Consider the following 23,133-nt stretch of genomic DNA (forward strand, 5'->3'; position numbering starts at 1 on the left):
GGCAAAGTGACTGGGAATATGGAAGAATACAAACAGGGTAGTTATTCCCCATGTAAGGCAATCAAACATTCAAAACGTCAGTCCAGAGAAAAAGTGTTGCAATTCAACGGCTCAGACACAAGACGGACGTGGCAGGGTCTACAGAGAATCACGGATTACAAAGGGAAAACCAGCCACATCGCAGACACCAATGTCTTGCTCCCGGACAAGCTAAACAGCTTCTTTGCTCGCTTTGAGGATAACACAGTGCCACTGACACGGCCCGCTACCAAGGACTGTGGACTCTCCTTCTCCCTGGCCAACATTAACCCTCGTAAGACTGCCGGGCCAGACGGCATCCCTAGCCACGTCCTCAGAGCATGCGCAGACCAGCTGGCTGGAGTGTTTACGGACATATTCAATCTCTCCCTATCCCAGTCTGCTGTCCCCACTTGCTTCAAGATGTCCACGATTCTTCCTGTACCCAAGAAAGCAAAGGTAACTGAACTAAATGACTATCACTCACTTCTGTCATCATGAAGTGTTTTTAGAGGTAAGGATCATATCACCTCTACCTTACCTGACACACTAAACCCACTTCAATAGGGTCTGAACCCCACCCTGTGCAACTGGGTCCTGGACTTCCTGACGGGGGTGGTGCGGTCTGCCCAACGCATCACCAGGGGCACACTGCCTGCCCTCCAGGACACGATGTCACAGGAAGGCCAAAAAGATCATCAAGCACATCAACCACCTGAGACCACGGCCTGTTCACTTCGCTATCATCCGTAGGTCAGTACAGGTGTATCAAAGCTGGGACGGAGAGACTGAAATACAGCTTCTATCTCAATGCCATCAGACTGTTAAATAGCCATCACTAGCCAGGCTACCACCTGGTTACTCAGCCCTGCACCATAGAGGCTGCTGCCCTATATACATAGCCATGGAATCACTGGCCACTTTAATAATGGAACACGAGTCACTAGCTTTTGTACTGTATTTTAGTCAATAGCACTCCGACATTGCTCATCCAAATATATTTCTTAATTCGATTAATTTACTTTTAGATTTGTGTGTATTATTGTGAATTTTTAGATACCACTGTACTGTTGGAGCTAGGAACACAAGCATTTTGCTACACCCACAATAATATCTGCAAAAAATGTGTATGTGACCAATAACATTTGATTTGATTTGACTATCTCTGTCTGAACCATAACAGAAAGGCCATCAAGTGAAACCAGGGACAAGAAGGGAGCTGTCTGAGTGAGACAGGGAGGATATGAGGACATCTATAAAAGGGAGAGAAGGGCCAAAGAGGAGGACTCTATGTGCACCACAGAAACAGAACAGAAAGGAAAATCCATGGTGATTACAAGGAATGGGGGGGAAGTTAGGATGAGGAGGGACAGCCAGAGAGAGGGGCAGTTAGAGAGGAGGAGGAGGGGCAGCCAGAGAGGAGGAGAAGTTAGACAGGAGGAGGAGGGGAAACCAGAGAGGAGTAGGAGGGGAAACCAGAGAGGAGGAGGAGGGGAAACCAGAGAGGAGGAGCAGCCAGAGAGAGGGGCAGTTAGAGAGGAGGAGGAGGGGCAGCCAGAGAGGAGAAGTTAGACAGGAGGAGGAGGGGGAACCAGAGAGGAGGAGGGGAAACCAGAGAGGAGGAGGGGAAACCAGAGAGGAGGAGGAGCCAGAGAGGAGGAGGAGGGGCAGCCAGAGAGGAGGAGGGGCAGCCAGAGAGGAGGAGGAGTTAGACAGGAGGAGGAGGGGAAACCAGAGAGGCGGAAAAGGGGCAGCCAGAGAGGAGGAGGAGGGGCAGCCAGAGAGGAGGAGGAGGGGCAGCCAGAGAGGAGGAGGGGCAGCCAGAGAGGAGGAGGAGGGGCAGCCAGAGAGGAGGAGGAGGGGCAGCCAGAGAGGAGGAGGAGGAGCAGCCAGAGAGGAGGAGGAGGAGCAGCCAGAGAGGAGGAGGAGGAGCAGCCAGAGAGGAGGAGGAGAAGCAGCCAGAGAGGAGGAGGAGGGGAAACCAGAGAGGAGGAGGAGGAGCAGCCAGAGAGGAGGAGGAGGGGAAACCAGAGAGGAGGAGGAGGGGCAGCCAGAGAGGAGGAGGAGTTAGACAGGAGGAGGAGGGGAAACCAGAGAGGCGGAAAAGGGGTAGCCAGAGGCGGAGGAGGGGCAGCCAGAGAGGCGGAGGAGGGGAAACCAGAGAGGAGGAGGAGGGGAAACCAGAGAGGAGGAAGAGGGGCAGCCAGAGAGGAGGAAGAGGGCAACCAGAGAGGAGGAGGAGGGGAAACCAGAGAGGAGGAGGAGGGGCAGCCAGAGAGGAGGAGGAGGAGGGGCAGCCAGAGAGGAGGAGGAGGGGCAGCCAGAGAGGAGGAGGAGGGGCAGCCAGAGAGGAGGAGGAGGGGCAGCCAGAGAGGAGGAGGAGGGGCAGCCAGAGAGGAGGAGGAGGGGCAGCCAGAGAGGAGGAAGAGGGGCAGCCAGAGAGGAGGAAGAGGGGCAGCCAGAGAGGAGGAGGAGGAGCAGCCAGAGAGGAGGAGGAGGAGCAGCCAGAGAGGAGGAGGAGGGGAAACCAGAGAGGCGGAGGAAGGGCAGCCAGAGAGGAGGAAGTGGGGCAGCCAGAGAGGAGGAGGGGCAGCCAGAGAGGAGGAGAAGTTAGACAGGAGGAGGAGGGGAAACCAGAGAGGAGGAGGAGGGGAAACCAGAGAGGAGGAGGAGGGGAAACCAGAGAGGAGGAGGAGGGGCAGCCAGAGAGGTGGAGGAGGGGCAGCCAGAGAGGAGGAAGAGGGGCAGCCAGAGAGGAGGAGGAGGGGAAACCAGAGGGGAGGATGAGGGGCAGCGAGAGAGGCGAAGGAGGGGCAGCCAGAGAGGGAAGCAGAAGCACTTTAGTGGAAGAAAGGCAGCCATACTAACTGAGGAGCATGAGGGACCAGTTAGAAGTTAGCGCCTCAGGACAGGTGTCCAGCTGGGTCCTCTGGTCAGAGACAAGCTCCTCCAACCACTCTACCTTAACCCGCTCAACATCGAGCAGGGCTTTGTGCTGCACAGCAGTGGGGACACACAAACACACACGTCTACAAGAGCACACACATGCGTGCTCATAAGAACACACTGACACCCACAACACAGCAAGGAAAGAGTGTTAGTGAAGGTAAAGGAGGAACCAAGGAGGCTGCAGAAAAGAAGGTCTGCCCTACTGTATTCAGACCCGTGGGCTGGACTGAAGATTCCTCCAACTCAGATTCTCACCACTGAAACCCCAACTCCCACACATACCCTGACCGTGTGTCTCTCCCTCCCCCTCACATTCCCTGTGTCTGAAAGCAATGGCATCCAACTCAGAGATGGACAACATGTCTGCTGCTGTTACCTGGGACTTGTCTGTGAGGACAGTCTTGTCAATGCTGCCAATCTTCTCATTGAGTTGGTCCAGTACCTCCTTCTCCCTATGTAGCAGGGCCATCTCAGAGTCCTGCTCTCCCTCCAGCAGAGCCCGCTCCACCTCCATCTGCACCACACACACACACACACACACACACACACACACACACACACACACACACACACACACACACACACACACACACACACACACACACAGCTTAAAATCAGTATTGTTAGCTCCCCAAAGCCAGACACAGATGGACCAAAACTATCCCCCCTCCCCCACTACTGTCATTACCCAGCCACTGTAAACACTCATTTCCTAACTCCACAAAGTATCCCAACTCATAAACACACACATGTCAACACCCACTGACACAAATAACACACAGCATGGGTGAAGCTCCCTCCATTCACTCTCCCGTGCTGTGCTCTGTGGTGCTGTGTGGTACTGTGTTGTGCTGCATACCTCTCTGATGGATTCCTCCATCTGGTTGTGCAGGTCTTTGATCTTCTGCTCCAACTCTTCTATGTTGTTCAGCACCTGGATCCTCTCTTCCTCGATACGTGTTACTTCCTGTTTCAGATGCACGTCCTCCGTAGCCTGCTGCTGGTGATATTACAGAGCCATCATCAGTCCATGGGCCTACAAACTATCAATCAATCAACCAATATAGACAATCAATCAACCAATCAAATGTATTGTATAAAGCTCTTTTTACAACAGCAGTTACAATGTTTTACAGAAACCCAGCCTAAACCTCCCGCTATCTACTCACAATGTGTGTTACTGTCAACACTGTGATGATGCCATATCTTAATCACGATATGGTCCACTACAGGATCACCCCTCATTTAAAGCTATGGTACATGTTGTTATGTTTTCTGAACAACCTTCTGATTTGTAGCTAATAGTACATTGGTTAGATGGAGCTGCCTCAGATTGCTGTCAGCGATAATGAGGGGGAGTAATGCCCCTTCCATGTGTCTGTAATGCAGCGGAGATTCAGGTCCCTCAGGAGAACAGGGACTGTGTTAATACTCTACTGTCTCACAAGGCGTCTACTGCACAAGCCTCAGTGATCTCCTATCAGTAAGAGAGCCCTGCTGCCACCAGAGACTCAACATCAGCTCCTGTCATCAGCCCCTGATCTAATACACACACATCCGGGCGCACACTGTATCTGACACATCACAACCTCTATCATATCTGCTGCCTGCTCCACCTCCAGTTAGAAGCCTTCAGGAGTCCTGCTGAAGAGCAGTCAGAGCCTCACGTGGCAGGCAGACAGCAGTCCTGGGATTAATGGGCTGTTTCAGAGGCAGTATCTGACTGGCTGCTCCACTGTTTCCCTGCCACGATTTAGGAATATGAGATGGAAGAAGAGATTGGATTGGAAGGTTCAATAACTAATGTACTTAATAGGACTCTGACATAGCTGTAACAAATTATAGTGGAAATGTATTTGTACATGGAATGAAATAAAATACTCATCTTGTAGTCGGGCACCAGATGAAAGTAGTAAAGTAGGCCCCAACATATTTTATTTTCCAAATACACAAAGCTTGTATGATTATCTGTTGTAATGGTAGAAATATTCATATCAGCTACAAAGTATGTACCAGGTATTATAAGTACTTTAATATCAACAAAACATCTTACACACAGCACATAAGTGCGCACAGTTATTCTACTAAGGATAAAGTCATTTCCTGTTCCCCTTCCTGTCAGAAAGTCTGAGTGGCTGTAACTGCATTCCCCAGAAACTCCTCCATTAAAACTAAACACACCATTAAGTCATTACTGATCTAGAGTGGAAAATGCCACAGTTTTACAGCCCCTCTAGAAGTGTAACAGTGGGACTGACCCTGGGGTTAGGTGCAGAGAGACTGAGCTCCTCGTGACATACTGGTGCACTGTTGGAGGTGTACTCTGTGTGTGAGAATTCCATATATCTTTAACAACACTGATACCTCAACCCTCACTGCGCTGCATAGTTTCCTCTACATTCACACCAACTCTGTCATGGGTGAACACACACAGCTATGTCGGAATGAGTTACTATGTCATGCAGATGCTTTGATAAATCCCTCCCTAACCCTGTAATTATCAACAACAGGCCCTTGGACAAGGGGAATTCCTTCTTTCATTTCATACTTTTCCCACTCATGTTCTACTGTGAGTATGTGTGCACCCACATGTTTGGCTGTCTAAAATGATGTGCTTGTTTGATGTTGAAAGGGTTAGAGATGAAAGACCTCGGGTCTTAAGACAATGTTAGACATGTCACCAGGACTTACCCTGGCTCTGTGGTGAGGGGAGGGTGAGGGGACAATGCTGCGCAGGCTGACAGCAGGTGACTGGGCCCTGGCATCCCTGGCTTCTCTGTGCCCGCTGTGGCGGTGCTGGCGGACCTGCCGCATCTCAGCCAGCTGGTACTCCCGGGCTTTGGTGCCAAAGCCGTTCTCCGGGGCGGTGCCACTGACGCTGCCGGGGGAGTCAGAGAACACTGACTCATCATCAGACTCCTGCAGCTTCTCCAGCTCCTTGTTGATCTTCTGCAGGTCGGAGATGGCCGAGCCACCCTGGTCCTGGACCAGCTCAGTACACAGGCTCAGGATGGTCTCCAGCCGCTGGTGCTCCTAAACATTACAGGAAGAGGGCCCGTGGTTAACACAGTCACACATTACAGGTAGAGGGCCAGTTATTAACACAGTCACACATTACAGGTAGAGAACCAGTTATTAACACAGTCACACATTACAGGTAGAGGGCCCGTGGTTAACACAGTCACACATTACAGGTAGAGAACCAGTTATTAACACAGTCACACATTACAGGAAGAGGACCAGTGGTTAACACAGTCACACATTACAGGTAGAGGGCCCGTGGTTAACACAGTCACACATTACAGGTAGAGAACCAGTCACACATTACAGGTAGAGGGCCCGTGGTTAACACAGTCACACATTACAGGTAGAGGGCCCGTGGTTAACACAGTCACACATTACAGGTAGAGAACCAGTTATTAACACAGTCACACATTACAGGTAGAGGGCCCGTGGTTAACACAGTCACACATTACAGGTAGAGGACCCGTTACAGGTAGAGGGCCCGTGGTTAACACAGTCACACATTACAGGTAGAGGGCCCGTGGTTAACACAGTCACACATTACAGGTAAGAGGACCAGTGGTTAACACAGTCACACATTACAGGTTAACACAGTCACACATTACAGGTAGAGGGCCCGTGGTTAACACAGTCACACATTACAGGTAGAGAACCAGTGGTTAACACAGTCACACATTACAGGTAGAGGGCCCGTGGTTAACACAGTCACACATTACAGGTAGAGGGCCCGTGGTTAACACAGTCACACATTACAGGTAGAGGGCCCGTGGTTAACACAGTCACACATTACAGGTAGAGGGCCCGTGGTTAACACAGTCACACATTACAGGTTGAGAAACAGTTATTAACACAGTCACACATTACAGGAAGAGGACCAGTGGTTAACACAGTCACACATTACAGGTTAACACAGTCACACATTACAGGTAGAGGACCCGTGGTTAACACAGTCACACATTACAGGTGAGTTTAACACAGTCACACATTACAGGTAGAGGGCCCGTGGTTAGACACATTACAGGTAGAGGGCCCGTGGTTAACCAGTCACACATTACAGGTTAACACAGTCACACATTACAGGTAGAGGGCCCGTGGTTAACACAGTCACACATTACAGGAAGAGGACCAGTGATTAACACAGGCACACATTACAGGAAGAGGGACAGTTGTTAACACAGTCACACATTACAGGGAGAGGACCCGTGGTTAACATAGTCACACATTACAGGGAGAGGACCAGTGGTTAACACAGTCACACATTACAGGTTGAGGACCAGTTGTTAACACAGTCACACATTACAGGTTGAGGACCAGTTGTTAACACAGTCACACATTACAGGAAGAGGACCAGTTGTTAACACAGTCACACATTACAGGTAGAGGACCAACACAGTCACACATTACAGGAAGAGGACCCGTGGTTAACACAGTCACACATTACAGGTTAACACAACACAGTCACACATTACAGGTTGAGGACCAGTTGGTAGAGGACCCGTTAACACAGTCACACATTACAGGAAGAGGACCCGTTAACACAGTCACACATTACAGGTAGAGGACCCGTGGTTAACACAGTCACACATTACAGGAAGAGGGCCCGTGGTTAACACAGTCACACATTACAGGTAGAGGACCCGTGGTTAACACAGTCACACATTACAGTGTTAACACAGTCACACATTACAGGTAGAGGGCCCGTGGTTAACACAGTCACACATTACAGGTTAACACAGTCACACATTACAGGTAGAGGACCCGTGGTTAACACAGTCACACATTACATTACAGGGTAGAGGACCCGTGGTTAACACAGTCACACATTACAGGAGAGGACCCGTGGTTAACACAGTCACAGTCACATTACAGGTAGAGGGCCCGTGGTTAACACAGTCACACATTACAGGTAGAGGGCCCGTGGTTAACACAGTCACACATTACAGGAGAGGGTCACCAGTTGGTTAACACAGTCACACATTACAGGTAGAGGGCCCGTGGTTAACACAGTCACACATTACAGGAACACAGTCACACATTACAGGTAGAGGGCCCGTGGTTAAATACAGTCAACCGTGGTTAACACAGTCACACATTACAGGTAGAGGACCAGTGGTTAACACAGTCACACATTACAGGTTTAACACAGTCACACATTACAGGTAGAGGACCACAGTCACACATACAGGTAGAGGGCCCGTGGTTAACACAGTCACACATTACAGGTGGAGGGCCCGTTTAACACAGTCACACATTACAGGTAACACAGTCACACATTACAGGTTGAGAGAGAAGAGGACCAGTGGTTAACACAGTCACACATTACAGGTAGAGGGCCCGTGGTTAACACAGTCACACATTACAGGTAGAGGGCCCGTGGTTAACACAGTCACACATTACAGGTAGAGGGCCCGTGGTTAACACAGTCACACATTACAGGTAGAGGGCCCGTGGTTAACACAGTCACACATTACAGGTAGAGGGCCCGTGGTTAACACAGGCACACATTACAGGAAGAGGGACAGTTGTTAACACAGTCACACATTACAGGAAGAGGGACAGTTGTTAACACAGTCACACATTACAGGGAGAGGACCCGTGGTTAACATAGTCACACGTTACAGGGAGACGACCAGTGGTTAACAGAGTCACACATTACAGGTTGAGGACCAGTTGTTAACACAGCCACACATTACAGGTTGAGGACCAGTTGTTAACACAGTCACACATTACAGGTTGAGGACCAGTTGTTAACACAGTCACACATTACAGGAAGAGGACCAGTTGTTAACACAGTCACACATTACAGGAGAGGACCAGTTGGTTAACACAGTCACACATTACAGGAAGAGGACCAGTTGTTAACACAGTCACACATTACAGGAAGAGGACCAGTTGTTAACACAGTCACACATTACAGGAAGAGGACCCGTGGTTAACACAGTCACACATTACAGGAAGAGGGCCCGTGGTTAACACAGTCACACATTACAGGAAGAGGACCCGTGGTTAACACAGTCACACATTACAGGGAGAGGACCCGTGGTTAACACAGTCACACATTACAGGAAGAGGACCCGTGGTTAACACAGTCACACATTACAGGAAGAGGACCCGTGGTTAACACAGTCACACATTACAGGAAGAGGACCCGTGGTTAACACAGTCACACATTACAGGAAGAGGACCCGTGGTTAACACAGTCACACATTACAGGAAGAGGACCCGTGGTTAACACAGTCACACATTACAGGAAGAGGGCCCGTGGTTAAGACAGTCACACATTACAGGTAGAGGACCCGTGGTTAACACAGTCACACATTACAGGTAGAGGACCCGTGGTTAACACAGTCACACATTACAGGGAGAGGACCCGTGGTTAACACAGTCACACATTACAGGAAGAGGACCCGTGGTTAACACAGTCACACATTACAGGAAGAGGGCCCGTGGTTAACACAGTCACATATTATTGCCAATGTACTACTCATTAGACAGACTATGTTATTGGGATCCAATTGTTTCAGAGATGGGTATTTTCATCTATTTACAGTCTTCTGTCAACACAATGGGATCATGTCATCACTCAAAAGCCCGATCAAACAACCTATAAACTACCCATAGAAACACAATAAAACCAGAGAAACCACATTTCAAATGTAATCAAGTGATTTTCCGAGGAACACAAAGTTCAAATGAGTCTTAACCAGTCTGACCAACAGTCTGACCAACAGTCTGACCAACAGTCTGACCAACTGGTTCATGGCGCACCACTCCGTATGTTCCATCTCTTTACAGCAGGAGTGTGAGAGTGTGTTCAGTCAATGAAACATGATGACAACTAGCCAGAACATCCAATTAGCCTTCTCAAGAAATAAAAGCTGAAATCAAAGCACTATAAGCACTTTCATGTATTCATAACAGTCCCTAGTAAAGAGACGGGACCAGACAAACTAGCAGAATGAAACCAGGTGTCCAAGTCACACAATCAGAGCCTGCTAGAGTAGTAGACTCTAGACTGAAGAATAAAGGCAGGATAATAATAATAATAATAATAATAATAATAATAATAATAATAATGACATCATAATAAAAAAGGTTTAATAATAATGAATAGAGTGCATTAGACAACAAGTAAAATGATTGATCTAAGGCTGTGTTTATCTCACCAGTCTCTGCACCTCTTGTTCTCTGAGCCTCTCGTCTCTCTGGTGCTTGTGGTAGTCTGTAAGCTCCTCCTTCCCATTCAGAGAGCTGATGCTGCCTCTTCTTGATCTCAGCCCCAGCCCACCCTTCCCAAAGGACTGCCTCCTCTCCCCCAAGCCCAGGTCCAGGCAGGGTGAGGAGCCCCGCAGGCCCCCATGCTCCAGTTCACAGCCCAGCGAGGCCAGAGAGGCCAGGCTGGCCCTGCGGGGAGTACCCGGTACGCTGGCGGTTGCTAGCACTGTTACGTCTGGCGGCCGCTCCAGAGGAGACAGGCTGCGCCTCGTTTTGGAGGACAGGGACACAGAACCCTTCTCCCCTCTGTGGGAGCCCATGGAGCGGCGTGGGGGCAGGGACAGGGCTGTGGAGTCTGCCGACCGGTGGAGGCGGGGTAGAGAGCGGCTGTGGGTAGAGCCCAGGCCGTTGAGTGACCCTGTAGAGTACTTCCTCTGACGTGGCGCAGGGTCCATACCATTGTCCCCGTTCCGGCCCTGGGCATAGAACCTGCGACCAAGGCGAGGGCTGGAGGGCATGCTGGCCGCCCCACTGTGGCCCCGAGGAGGACTGTGTGCAGGCTCCCCATAGGAACAGGAACCATTCCACATGGATAGGAGGGAACTGGCTACATTTGGGCAATGCCTGTCAGAGGAGCTAGAGAGGAGCAGGCTGTCCTGTGATTGGTGGCGTGAGCGGGTGTATGGCGGTTTGGGGCTGAGAGGACGCTCACCCTGGCGAGGGGAGGGGGGCATGCTACTACTGGTCATGTAGGGGAGGCCTCTGGAGGAGGGGGGGCGCTCGGCACTCCTGGGGGGCGTGGGGGACAGGGGGCTGGGAGGGGGCAGGCTGAGGTAGGTACGGGTAGATTCTGCGCTGGCCCTCAGGCTAGCCTCTAGAGCACTCTTCCGGCGTTGCAGAGTCTCCATCAGGTCCTGCAACTCCGCCTTCGATCGGGAGCCTCTCATCATGGTGCCACCCACTGAGCCGCCATTGCTGTGCTCAGTCTTTACACAGTCTGTGGAAACATCAGATGCATAGAAACCAAACTCTCATTAATGTGTATATATGATCCTGTCTTGGAGTACAGTAAAAACACACCCTATACTCAAGCCTAACGCCTATAAGCTGAGAGAGACTGAGGCAACCAGCATGAGTGGGATCTAATAACCAAACAGTGATCAGCCCCTGTAGTATGCTGACTAAGGAGGGAGAAACCAGCGAAGAACGTCCTTCAGACGGTTCTGGGCCCAAAACAAACAGTCTGTGGGTAAGGAAAGCTTCTTCTAAAAATGGAAGAATGCTGGCGGAGTGAGACGGCCGGAATGCCTTTGTACTTTCTGGGACTGAGGGAGAGCCTGGACCCTGAGGAATCACCTCTCTCAGCACGCCCCTTCCTCCCACCGGGCCGGGACCCGCGGGCCAGTATACAGTGCAGGGTTTCTGCTCTGAGACCACCTGGGCTGGCCGACCTCAGGCTCTGTTTATCTGTGCTGACATGCTGTCATTTGTTCTCTCAGTGGATAAACTCACACAGGGGAGAAAGGGGTGGACTTCCATTTATTTATACCTTACATGGGCAGTTTGACCCAAGGTCTTTGGCTGTGTACATAATCGCTTAGCTGAAGAGTATAACCGTCAGACTTGAGTAAAGCAGAGTAGAGTCAAGCAGAGCTAGAGCATGACCCTTGCCCCCAGCAGACAAAGATACAGATAGAGAGATAGAGAGAGAACAAATACATTCTGAACTCTGAGAACCACTTCCTTACCACACAGCCATCACAGTAACACCTTGGTACTTCTGGAGGTTCCTCATGCAGGGGAAAAACAGGGGAGAATAGCAGTAGGATTGGGAAATGTAGAGAAATAGCGGTAAGAGTGTAGTCTTCAGGGTTGTGCGAGAGAGAGATCGGTCCCTACCTGAGCTGTAGCCCATAGTGGCGACAGGACTCTTCTGGGGCTGCATGCTCTTCATACGTCTGGCCTCCTCAGGGTGGTTAAAGCGGAAGAAGTAGGATTTACCCAGACAGAGTGTGAATCCTGGATAAACAACAGTCAGAACTGACTCTCTCACAAATACACACACATTCAACAGAGCGCTTTGTATAGTATTTTGAACACAGCCATACACCCACCCACCCACACACACACACCCACCCACCCACCCACCCACCCACCCACACACACACAACAGAATGTGTCTACCTTGGAGTAAAGGGCTTTACTGAGTTTTCTCCAATTACATCGACGTCCAAGTAAAACACATTGTATAATGCAGAGGACAGTAGTGTAAGACATTGTCACGATGCCTCAGTCCAGGCAGCATATGGAGCACATTACAGATGCCCTCTGTTCTCTAAACCATACTGTCTGGAGCCGAGGAGCTAAATGAGGAAACCTTACAGAGTAGGAAAACAGATCCTAGGAAAAGAATTCAGCCTCCAATATTAATGGTATCTGAGATGGAAACAAAATTCTCCTCACTTTTGTGGACAAATAATTGACGACTGAGAAGGCTGCTCTGTGTCTCTGAATCAATATTCCATTTCTCTTTTATCTATGTCATTGAGCCGGGCTGTCTTCTACACTGAGACACTGATGATTTCAGCAATATTTACTCTCTGAGACTGGCGATATGACAGAGATGTACAACTCCCTCCCCCCAAACACACACACACACACACACACACACACACACACACACACACACACACACACACACACACACACACTTCAGGGCCGGAGTCTTCTGGGTCCGATAATCCAAGGTTTCCTGCTCCGCCAGGCTGATGGTTCTTCAGGAAGTGGGGTATCCTTTTACACAGTCAGCTACATACAATCCATCAGCATTAGTTAGTTCACCCTGCTCTGGCCACCTGAAACAGCTTTCCCTCATATGAGAAGTGTGTGGGGGGGGGGGGGTTAAAGTATCACACAGACAGCAGGGCAGCGAGGCAGAGCAAATACCAGACAGAGGATTTTTTTTTATAGACACCATTGGGGAAACCCAATTCACAGTCCTCCTACACATTTGGGTTCTACTCAATGTGTGTGTGTGTGTGTGTGTGTGTGTGTGTGTGTGTTGTGTGTGTGTGTGTGTGTGTGACTAGCCTTCCACTGGAACTACGGTTACTTTGTGAAATTATCTAGTAGGCTGTATATTACCAACTGATTAGACCTGTAATAAGTTGTTCTAATAAAACATTTTCGCAACAACTTAATCCTCTATTAATAATCTGTCTACCACAGAGATTGGCGGTGTGGTACCTCAGGTAATCAAACACCCAGGGCTCAGGGAATCCCCCTCTCACAGCCCCTTCTGAGAATAGTAGCCTATCCCTTTTTGTCTAATTAAGTAACCACATAATGACCGCTAATGACATGGTTATTTTGGAGCAAAGATGTAAAAATTACAGACCAATGCGCAGGCCGCTCAACTTCTGAGTAGGGACCAACAATGCATGTACCGCTCGACTTCTGAGTAGGGACCAACAATGCATGTACCGCTCGACTTCTGAGTAGGGACCAACAATGCATGTACCGCTCGACTTCTGAGTAGGGACCAACAATGCATGTACCGCTCGACTTCTGAGTAGGGACCAACAATGCATGTACCGCTCGACTTCTGAGTAGGGACCAACAATGCATGTACCGCTCGACTTCTGAGTAGGGACCAACAATGCATGTACCGCTCAACTTCTGAGTAGGGACCAACAATGCATGTACCGCTCGACTTCTGAGTAGGGACCAACAATGCATGTACCGCTCAACTTCTGAGTAGGGACCAACAATGCATGTACCGCTCAACTTCTGAGTAGGGACCAACAATGCATGTACCGCTCGACTTCTGAGTAGGGACCAACAATGCATGTACCGCTCGACTTCTGAGTAGGGACCAACAATGCATGTACCGCTCAACTTCTGAGTAGGGACCAACAATGCATGTACCGCTCAACTTCTGAGTAGGGACCAACAATGCATGTACCGCTCGACTTCTGAGTAGGGACCAACAATGCATGTACCGCTCGACTTCTGAGTAGGGACCAACAATGCATGTACCGCTCGACTTCTGAGTAGGGACCAACAATGCATGTACCGCTCGACTTCTGAGTAGGGACCAACAATGCATGTACCGCTCGACTTCTGAGTAGGGACCAACAATGCATGTACCGCTCGACTTCTGAGTAGGGACCAACAATGCATGTACCGCTCGACTTCTGAGTAGGGACAAACAATGCATGTACCGCTCAACTTCTGAGTAGGGACCAACAATGCATGTACCGCTCGACTTCTGAGTAGGGACCAACAATGCATGTACCGCTCGACTTCTGAGTTGGGACCAACAATGCATGTACCGCTCGACTTCTGAGTTGGGACCAACAATGCATGTACCGCTCGACTTCTGAGTAGGGACCAACAATGCATGTACCGCTCGACTTCTGATTAGGGACCAACAATGCATGTACCGCTCGACTTCTGAGTAGGGACCAACAATGCATGTACCGCTCGACTTCTGAGTAGGGACCAATGCGCAGGCCGCTCGACTTCTGATTAGGGACCAACCATGCATGTACCGCTCGACTTCTGAGTAGGGACCAACAATGCATGTACCCCTCGACTTCTGATTCTGGACCAATGCAATGCATGTGCACCGCTCGACTTCTGAGTAGGGACCAACAATGCATGTACCGCTCGACTTCTGAGTAGGGACCAACAATGCATGTACCGCTCAACTTCTGAGTAGGGACCAATGCGCAGGCTGCTCGACTTCTGATTAGGGACCAACCATGCATGTACCCCTCGACTTCTGATTCTGGACCAATGCACAGGCCGCTTGACTTCTGATTCTGGACCAATGCACAGGCCGCTTGACTTCTGATTCTGGACCAATGCACAGGCCGCTTGACTTCTGATTCGGGACCAATGCACAGGCCGCTTGACTTCTGATTAGGGACCAATGCGCAGGCCGCTCGACCTCTTCTTGCATCTATGCTACTTCCCACATCACATAAAAAAACAAGAGTGATCAATTTACATAATTCTTATAAATAAGTAAGACTATTGCTATTATTGTTTATTTTTCCCCAATGAGTACCAACCCACTTCGGGGAAACTTGCAAGGAGTATCAAACCACTTCCGCGAAACGGTGCAACCATTTGAAAATGATTAAGAAAAACGCACTCTTGGCAATACAGGGCCAATTGTGCGCAACCTTATGGGACTCCAAATCACGGCCGGATTATGATACAGCCTGGAATCGAACCAGTGACGCCTCTAACACTGAGATACAGTGCCTTAGACCGCTACGCCACTCACGAGACCATCTAAACCCGCTAAAGTTTAAACAGTCCCCTAAAAGGTGTGCGGCATATCCTACTACTGAGTCCATACAAAAATGTACTTCGAGTATTTCAATGGCTTTAAAATAAAATAAGAACATTGACTATTTTGCGCGCAACTCTTTGACAAACTGGACATAACCAAATAAAACCATGTATAGCCTACAATTGAACAATGAATCCAAACTGGAGTTCGCGAAAGATTACTGACTGGTTAAAAAAGTTATTATCCTGCAAGATGAGGAGGGAGAATGGTGAAACAGACACGCATGCTCTCTGGAGCAACTTTTGAAAACGTCTGAGATGTTTTTGTTTCGAGGACGACAACTAACCTTTGTGTGCTGTCCCATTCAAACTGTTGAGCGTCGGTGATGGACGGAACTCCTCTGCCTTGGATTAGCATGACAAAGGGACAGAGGCGCTTCCCTCTGCTACCTTGACGAGTCCTCAGACACTCCTCCCATTCTCAGACGGAGCCCCAAACCCGGGGACTGCGCAAGTCTGGTTGGCTGATTTGGGTGGTTGCAGACGCGCCAAATTGGGGAGAGGAGGGGGCTTTGGTGGGACGGGGGTGATGGGGGCGGGTGACGTTTGATGCTGTAACCCCAACCCTAAGGGACAGTTACATTTTTTTTAATGTAACATTTTTAACTATGCAGTTTGCGTTTGCAAACCTGGATATCGACTTTGCCCCCCCCCCCAAAAAAATACATCTCTTCCTACACAGTATCAAAGGCTTGGATTGACAATCTCATAATGTTGTTGAACTTTCTGCTGTTTTGGTGCACAGTTTGGATTGATTAACTGATTGATTTGATTTGTCAGTAAAAAAAGACACAGTATATATACTCAGTACAAATATTTTAAAAGTGACCAGGATTGCACAATAAAATCCGGGACTTATTTCCATTGTGTGTAAATACTTAGTGCACATAAAAAATCCGGTTAAATTCCCATGCACCGAAAAAAAATGTTAAATAGGTGCACAGTCTGGTAACCTATTGGCGTATGCGCTCTAGCCAACAGCTCGTAGATACAGTACTGCATGATGAGGATTTATTATGGACAAAAGTGTGAGATTATTTTTATTTGTCAAATGCCAGCCAAGCATTGATCATCATGTCACCAGAATAAGACCCTCGTTATTTATTGAAAGGAGCATCAAGCTCATCACCGTGCACATTCACTACCCATGTGAAGTTAATCAGAATTGATTTAATCTAGCCTAATAAATGGCATGCTTTGCCATGATGTCGTGACATGTTTTATCCGACATTTAGGACTACTTTACTCGCATAAAAGGGTTGGATGTAAACCTGGTTAATGTAAAGCCATTTTGAGAATGCTGGAATTATATTTAGGATGAATGTGCTTATGCCTACAGGATATTTTTGAATTAGCCTAATCAGATTAAAACATCGTGTCTGGTTGTGTTTATGCCATATATATACAATGTAATACCTTCTAGAAGTTAAATGACAAATATTTAGGCTGTATTGAAGCGTTAGGTTGTAGGTCCGTGAGGAACAGCCGCTCGGATTTGGAGAGGCAGAGTGCGCTTTAAACCTTCCTGAATAACTGGGCCTGTCAGGTGCCCACGTGGCCACAATATTATTGGACGATTTGGGAGAATGATGATCTGCAACAGACAGCACATCTCAGTATCATCCTTAAAAAACAGCCAGACGGTGTCTTTCTAGACCTTATAAACTGTCGAGAGTAGACCCGCAACTGATCTAAATGCAGAGTATATTTTTTTACTCACTTGAAAACAATAATGCAATTATTAACATGACCTTTATGAATTGTGAAGCCTTTCTGTAATGTATGTTTTTATTATTACAAATACTTCAAAATTAACAACAAATGACGTTAGCTGATTAAGATTATATCAAAGAACACAATGTAAAAGATCTCCTAAACCTGCGTTTGGTACAGACGATACAAAAACCCTACAAAACGCCATTAATTTCCCCCATAAGCTTTGTACAATGAACCATAGTGGAGTTCGTGCCTACAAAAAAAGACTCCATTACTATTTACCTCTATTGACACTATGAATGGTGGATAGAGGACAGGACAGACTGACTGGTAGACTCTACTGACTTGTGGTATAGTAAAAGTTAGCAGGGAAAAGCGTAGATCATAAGGGAAATACCAAAACACCTTGATATAGGGGAAGTGCCAGCAAGCAGATGAGGCAATTTGGCTGGGATGGAAGAAATTATATAGTACAACCTTCACTTTCAGGAATGTAAACCAAGGAAAAACTGCACTACCCTCTCTTGTGCCCAATAAAAAAACACACAACCCTCCCCAAAGCAAAACATATTTTTTGATACAACCCCTCTCCTATTTTGGACCCCCCCTCTTTCCCACAGTACATTTAGAACTGTCCCTAATCGACCCAAGCTGAGAAAGCAGTCCAAAGAGCAATGTCCAAAACAAAATCATCAGCACGTTATGCACATCACTTAAGTCTCCAATCAGTGCTTTTCCTTGTTTCTGTCACACCTAAATAATGCAGACCACTGTATGTTTTCCCTTAGGTCATCACAAACGACAGAAACCAGGTAGAGCTACTACAATGGTCCTGGTAACACTACAAACACTAATACATATGGCTGACATTATAGTAATATAATAATAATTATAATATAACTCATATTAAACTGGTACAAAGAAGCAGTGACAGTGACTGATGAACTAACAAATTCACGACAGTCATCTCTCAGAGTGTGGACCGTGGGATAGTGTGTATGTGTGTATGTGTACGGTCTGTGTGTTTGGGGTGTATTTGTACAAGTGAAAGTTAGGCAGTGGAAGGCAGGGGACTCGCCCACTGCTGAAACCCTTCAGGCTCTGCTCTCCATCACACTCACAACTGCTGTTACATCATGGGGAGGGGCTGCTGATTACTTCCAGATGCTGCTCTTTAGTCCTTGTTGAAAATCTCTCTCAACACACACTCTGACTTGTGCGCGAGCGCACACACACACACACACACACACACACACACACACACACACACACACACACACACACACACACACACACACACACACACACACACACACACACACACACACACACAGTATTAAACACACAAAACAATTTTCTCTCTTACACGCCAATGATGCAGAGATGATGAGTGGTGATCAAGTCGATGTGTAATGTTATTTCGTACACTGCGTGTGAAGGAGGGGAGTGAATACCAGACACGTACTGTACCGTGTTTAGTATCTTTGCTGAGAAGCATCTGTGTGTTTGTGTGTCTACGAACCTCGAAAACAGAAACTCTAACGACGACTACCCCTTCTACTGTAAACTCTACATATATGGATGTATACTTTGGACTCTGACATTGCTCGTCCTAATATTTTTATATTTCTTAATTCCTGTCAGGTGGTGGTTAAATGGTGCAGTGAATCAGGCGCAGTAGAACAGAAATGAGTGTACAAGGTATTTAATTCCACGACAGCACCAGTATACAGACAATACTCAAAGTGCGGAAAAATACCGGTCACTCGAAAATAACGGGCGTAAATACATAACCCGGCAAACATAACTAGCCGACAAGTACCGCCATGAACAATCAATAAACACGCACACTAACATGTGGGAAACAGAGGGTTAAATAAGGAACATGTAATTTGGGAATAGAAACCAGGTGTGTAGAAAACAAAGACAAAACAAATGGAAAATGGAAAGTGGATTGGCGATGGCTAAAAGACCGGTGACGTCGACCGCACAGAGTTACAGCATATGTGAAGTCTCACCCCACTAAGCACCTCACCCAATCCCAATAGGGCGGGCCTACTGTATGTCAACAGCATGGCCTGATGGGTAACTGACCGGCGACAAGAAATCATTCATTCTCACAGTTTGTTGTCCTAACACTACAGGAGATTACATCCTTAGACAAGACCAGAGGAGTTGAAAATATTTTCTACTTCACCTCAATCTGATACTTGTATCCATCTGTATGTTTGCATATGAACCATTTAATACGTTTAATATGTTGATGACAAGTGTGTGTGTGGGTATGCATGCATGTGCATATGTGAGTATGTGTATTACTTTGCGGTATTACCTTGTGTCAGCAATGTTGGCTTTGAGACATGGACTCCATCAAGTGAGCACAGGTTTCCAGAAGGGTGAAGGGTGATGACTCCTCCTCTGTTTATAATACGACAATGCTCTGCCTCTATACCCAGGCCCTCAATAGTGATGTCTTGAGGTACGGACGCATCCACTCGGCCAATTCGGGTCACACCTGAAACACAGAAAAGTCTCGTCATTGAAAGCTACTGTCTCTGTAGCACATAGCACCCCATATGAAACATCAACACACGGCAGGTAGCCTAGCGGTTAAGAGCGTTGGGCCAGTAACCAAAAGGTCACTGGTTGGAATCCCAGAGCCGGCAAGGTGGAAAAATCTGCTGTAGAGGGGTTGGGTTAAATGCGAGAAGACACGTTTTGGTTGAATGCGTTCAGTTGTGCAACTGACTAAGGAACACGTTTCCCCTTTCTTCCATGCATACAGTAGTGCTGGTCATAACCCCTCTACGTTTAGCACTGGTTCATTTAAAAGGCATGTGACTATGCACTGATATTATGACATTCACACAGCATTGCTAGGACAAATCATTCTGGGTTTTAGCAGCCAAGAGACACACACACCAGAGTGCTTGCAGTTCAGTGCTTCCCTTCTGGGAAGTACAGGAAGTCTACAGAACTGTGTTTGTGTTCTCTAGATATCAACTGGACTTGATTTACATAAATGTATCTAGGTTATTTCTTTGTGTGTGTGTGTGTGTGTGTGTGTGTGTGTGTGTGTGTGTGTGTGTGTGTGTGTGTGTGTGTGTGTGTGTGTGTGTGTGTGTGTGTGTGTGTGTGTGTAGTGTAGTGTAGTGTGCATACCTTCATTTAGGGGCATAAGTGTGATGGCAACACTGAGCCGGCCACTGCCCAGGCTAACCAGGTGAGGTGTGGTCGTCTGTACCTTCAGGCCTCCTCCAGTCTCTATCAGGTTGAGTGGTGGCCTCTGTGGGGAAAGAGAGAGTGAGGTAGGGTCCTGGAGTAGTGCTGTGAGCTTTAACAAAATAGAGTGTGTGTGTGTCAGAGGTTGGTGGCACCTTATTGGGGAGGACGGGCTCATGGTAATGGCTGGAGTAGAATAGGTGGAAGGGTATCAAATACATCAAACACATGGTTTCCATGTGCTTGATGCCATTCCATTTGCTCAGTTACAGCCATTATTATGAGCCTTTCTCCCCTTAGCAGCCTCCACTGGTGTGTGTGTGTGTGTGTGCGTGTGTGTGCATGTGTGTGTACTCACCATGGGTGTTGCTAGAACTTGCTGATCAGACTCTGCCTGGGACTGGCTCTCTGTACAGCTGCTTGTGTCTGAGTCCTATAAACCAACAGAACGATGTAAGCCCAAGAGTAGACCCAGACACACACACACACACAGACACATACACACACACAGACACACACTAACAACTCTCTGAGAACAGATGGATGTCATAGGAAGTTCCAGAGGGAGATGGCCTTACATCAGGATGGAGAATGTGGTGGGGGAAAGGAATGGGAGTGGTTTAGGAGAGAAAATTAGGAACAGATTCAGGGGATTTTGAGAGAGGGGGATGAGACAGAAACTACAGAAAGAGAAAGTGAGAGAATTGCTGAAAAGATTGAATCTAAATAGAATAGAGAAACAGAGAGTCAGTAAAAGTAGAAAAAAACAAGTAACCTCGAAAATTGAGGAGTGAGGACAAGTTATTAAACTCAGACTGACAAATCACAATAATCCAGTGGAAATTGATTAGAGCTGAAAGTAATGTGAAGTGATAATCCCACTGCTCCAGTCTCCTGCTAGTTTCGAGGTATGTCCTTGTGCCCCAGGAGTAGTGGAAACTCATGCATTTCCTCTCATTGAAAGCTCACATCCTGTATGAGGTCACTGGTAATACCATCATATTCTTTCCTAACTTCAGGGGCAGTTGGGACTTGGACATTTCCACAGTAAAAGAGCGATGTCGAGACTCATATATTTTTTTAAACACTAAAAACACATTTACTTGAAGAACAGTGCAGCACAAACAGCACAAACGTCATCCTGTTACCAAACTTATTTTTTAATGTTCTGTGGAAATTGATAAGTAATCCTTGTGTCCTACTTTGAGTTGCGTGGTTTGATTACTTTGCAACCATTGGTTTTTGTTTGGCATTCATTTTAAAGTGAGTCTCAGCATTACTCTGTTAAAAACCCATCTAAGGAGAAACAGATTGTGTGTTCACTCAGCTGTGTTATTGCATGTCAAAACACCCATGCTGTGTTTAGGCTCTGGGAACCAGGTCATGGTCCAGAGTGAATCTTAATAGCGAGCTATCGTCTGAAAGTCCATCATGAGCTCACGAGGGGAATGACACAACCGGGCAAACAGTCACTATATATCACTATATCTACCACCAATTTCCCTTCAAGAGGTCAAGAGTCAGCTCCTGATCTATATAGTATCAATCAATTGATAAAACGTTACATCCTCCACATGTATTCAAAGTCATTCCTGTCCTAACAACCATGGACATAGAGTTGTGTTTATGGTGTAAACATCATCAGAGTGTTGTGTCTCACATCTCTCCTCCAATGGAATCCTAGTAACAGCTCTCATCTGGGGCCAGATCATAAAATGTAAAGGAATTTGGGTTTTTGATACATTTGTATCTGCTGCTGCAAGTCACATTATTCAGAGGATAATAATGGAGCCATTGTTACCCGCAGTGTTCAGGATTACAACGTCTGTAGCCTACTATCAGAGACTGTTTAAAAATGAGAAAATAACTAACAGTGTAGGAAGCAATTTTCTTTTAAATCAGTTAGAGCTTCAAGCTAGTCAGACCACTTGTAAAATTGTAAGAAAAAACGTACCATTGTTGAAGTCGAACTGCAAGCTTCAGTTATAACTCCCGAAATGGACATTAATGGCAAATTAATCTAATTACGAGGAGGGCATCTCTTTACAGTGCGAGACACTGTTCGTTGGGGGGGTTCTTCGGTGCCATTAAGGTCTCGACTCTCGACAGAATATTCACAAGTCCAAAAGAAGACTGTAGCATTATTGGTGGAATGAAACTTGCGGATTGTCATCTCTTCTGGACGGAAGGATACATATTTTTGTAAACAGGAAACCCCCCCCTAAAGACCCTGAGGGGAGGGTAGTGAGTTTTTTTCCCTGGTTTACATTTGCTCTTCTGCTCATATTTTCCCTATAAACAATGGCTTGATTTACTTTGATATTACCCTAATAAAGTTTAGAAACGTTTGTGAAGGTTTGGTATGGTGTGGCTATTATTAAGCTTTAGCTACAGCAGGCCATTGATATAAAGGCAGTGCACCCCAGCGCTGCAACTGACTATGACAGTTGACCTTGAGGTGAGGAGGACTGCTTCAGGCCTACCCGAGTTACTCCTATAATCCAACAACATAATGCTTTTCTTTATACAAAATATTTGGATCGAAAATGTAGGAATTACCCTCCTTCTGTACGTTTATATCTGCATAGCAGACGAAGCGGGATGGTTGAGCTAACATGTGCTAAT

General features: G+C 47.3%; 1 protein-coding gene across 4 annotated transcripts in view; it reads right to left on the reverse strand.

The window, feature by feature from the left end:
* LOC135544213 (pleckstrin homology-like domain family B member 2) overlaps nt 1-22,684 on the reverse strand; it is a 35,324-nt gene extending 12,640 nt beyond the window's left edge. For 2 of the 4 annotated variants that reach the window (XM_064971661.1, XM_064971660.1), the window contains exons 1-9: nt 22,463-22,684; nt 20,867-20,941; nt 20,449-20,572; nt 19,619-19,801; nt 12,106-12,225; nt 10,158-11,203; nt 5,659-6,000; nt 3,827-3,967; nt 3,344-3,481 (exon numbers count right to left, since the gene is read on the reverse strand). In XM_064971661.1, the coding sequence (XP_064827733.1) occupies nt 3,344-3,481; nt 3,827-3,967; nt 5,659-6,000; nt 10,158-11,203; nt 12,106-12,225; nt 19,619-19,801; nt 20,449-20,572; nt 20,867-20,941; nt 22,463-22,513 (2,220 nt within the window). In that variant the 5' untranslated portion in view covers nt 22,514-22,684. Of the gene's footprint in view, nt 1-3,343; nt 3,482-3,826; nt 3,968-5,658; nt 6,001-10,157; nt 11,204-12,105; nt 12,226-19,618; nt 19,802-20,448; nt 20,573-20,866; nt 20,942-21,328; nt 21,422-22,462 lie in introns of those variants that run through there. The other 2 variants (XM_064971662.1, XM_064971663.1) reach the window with 2 other exon arrangements.
* Between the last annotated feature and the right edge of the window lie 449 nt (nt 22,685-23,133).

The sequence above is a fragment of the Oncorhynchus masou genome, chromosome 8 (assembly GCF_036934945.1).
Source record: "Oncorhynchus masou masou isolate Uvic2021 chromosome 8, UVic_Omas_1.1, whole genome shotgun sequence".
Lineage (NCBI taxonomy): Eukaryota > Metazoa > Chordata > Actinopteri > Salmoniformes > Salmonidae > Oncorhynchus > Oncorhynchus masou.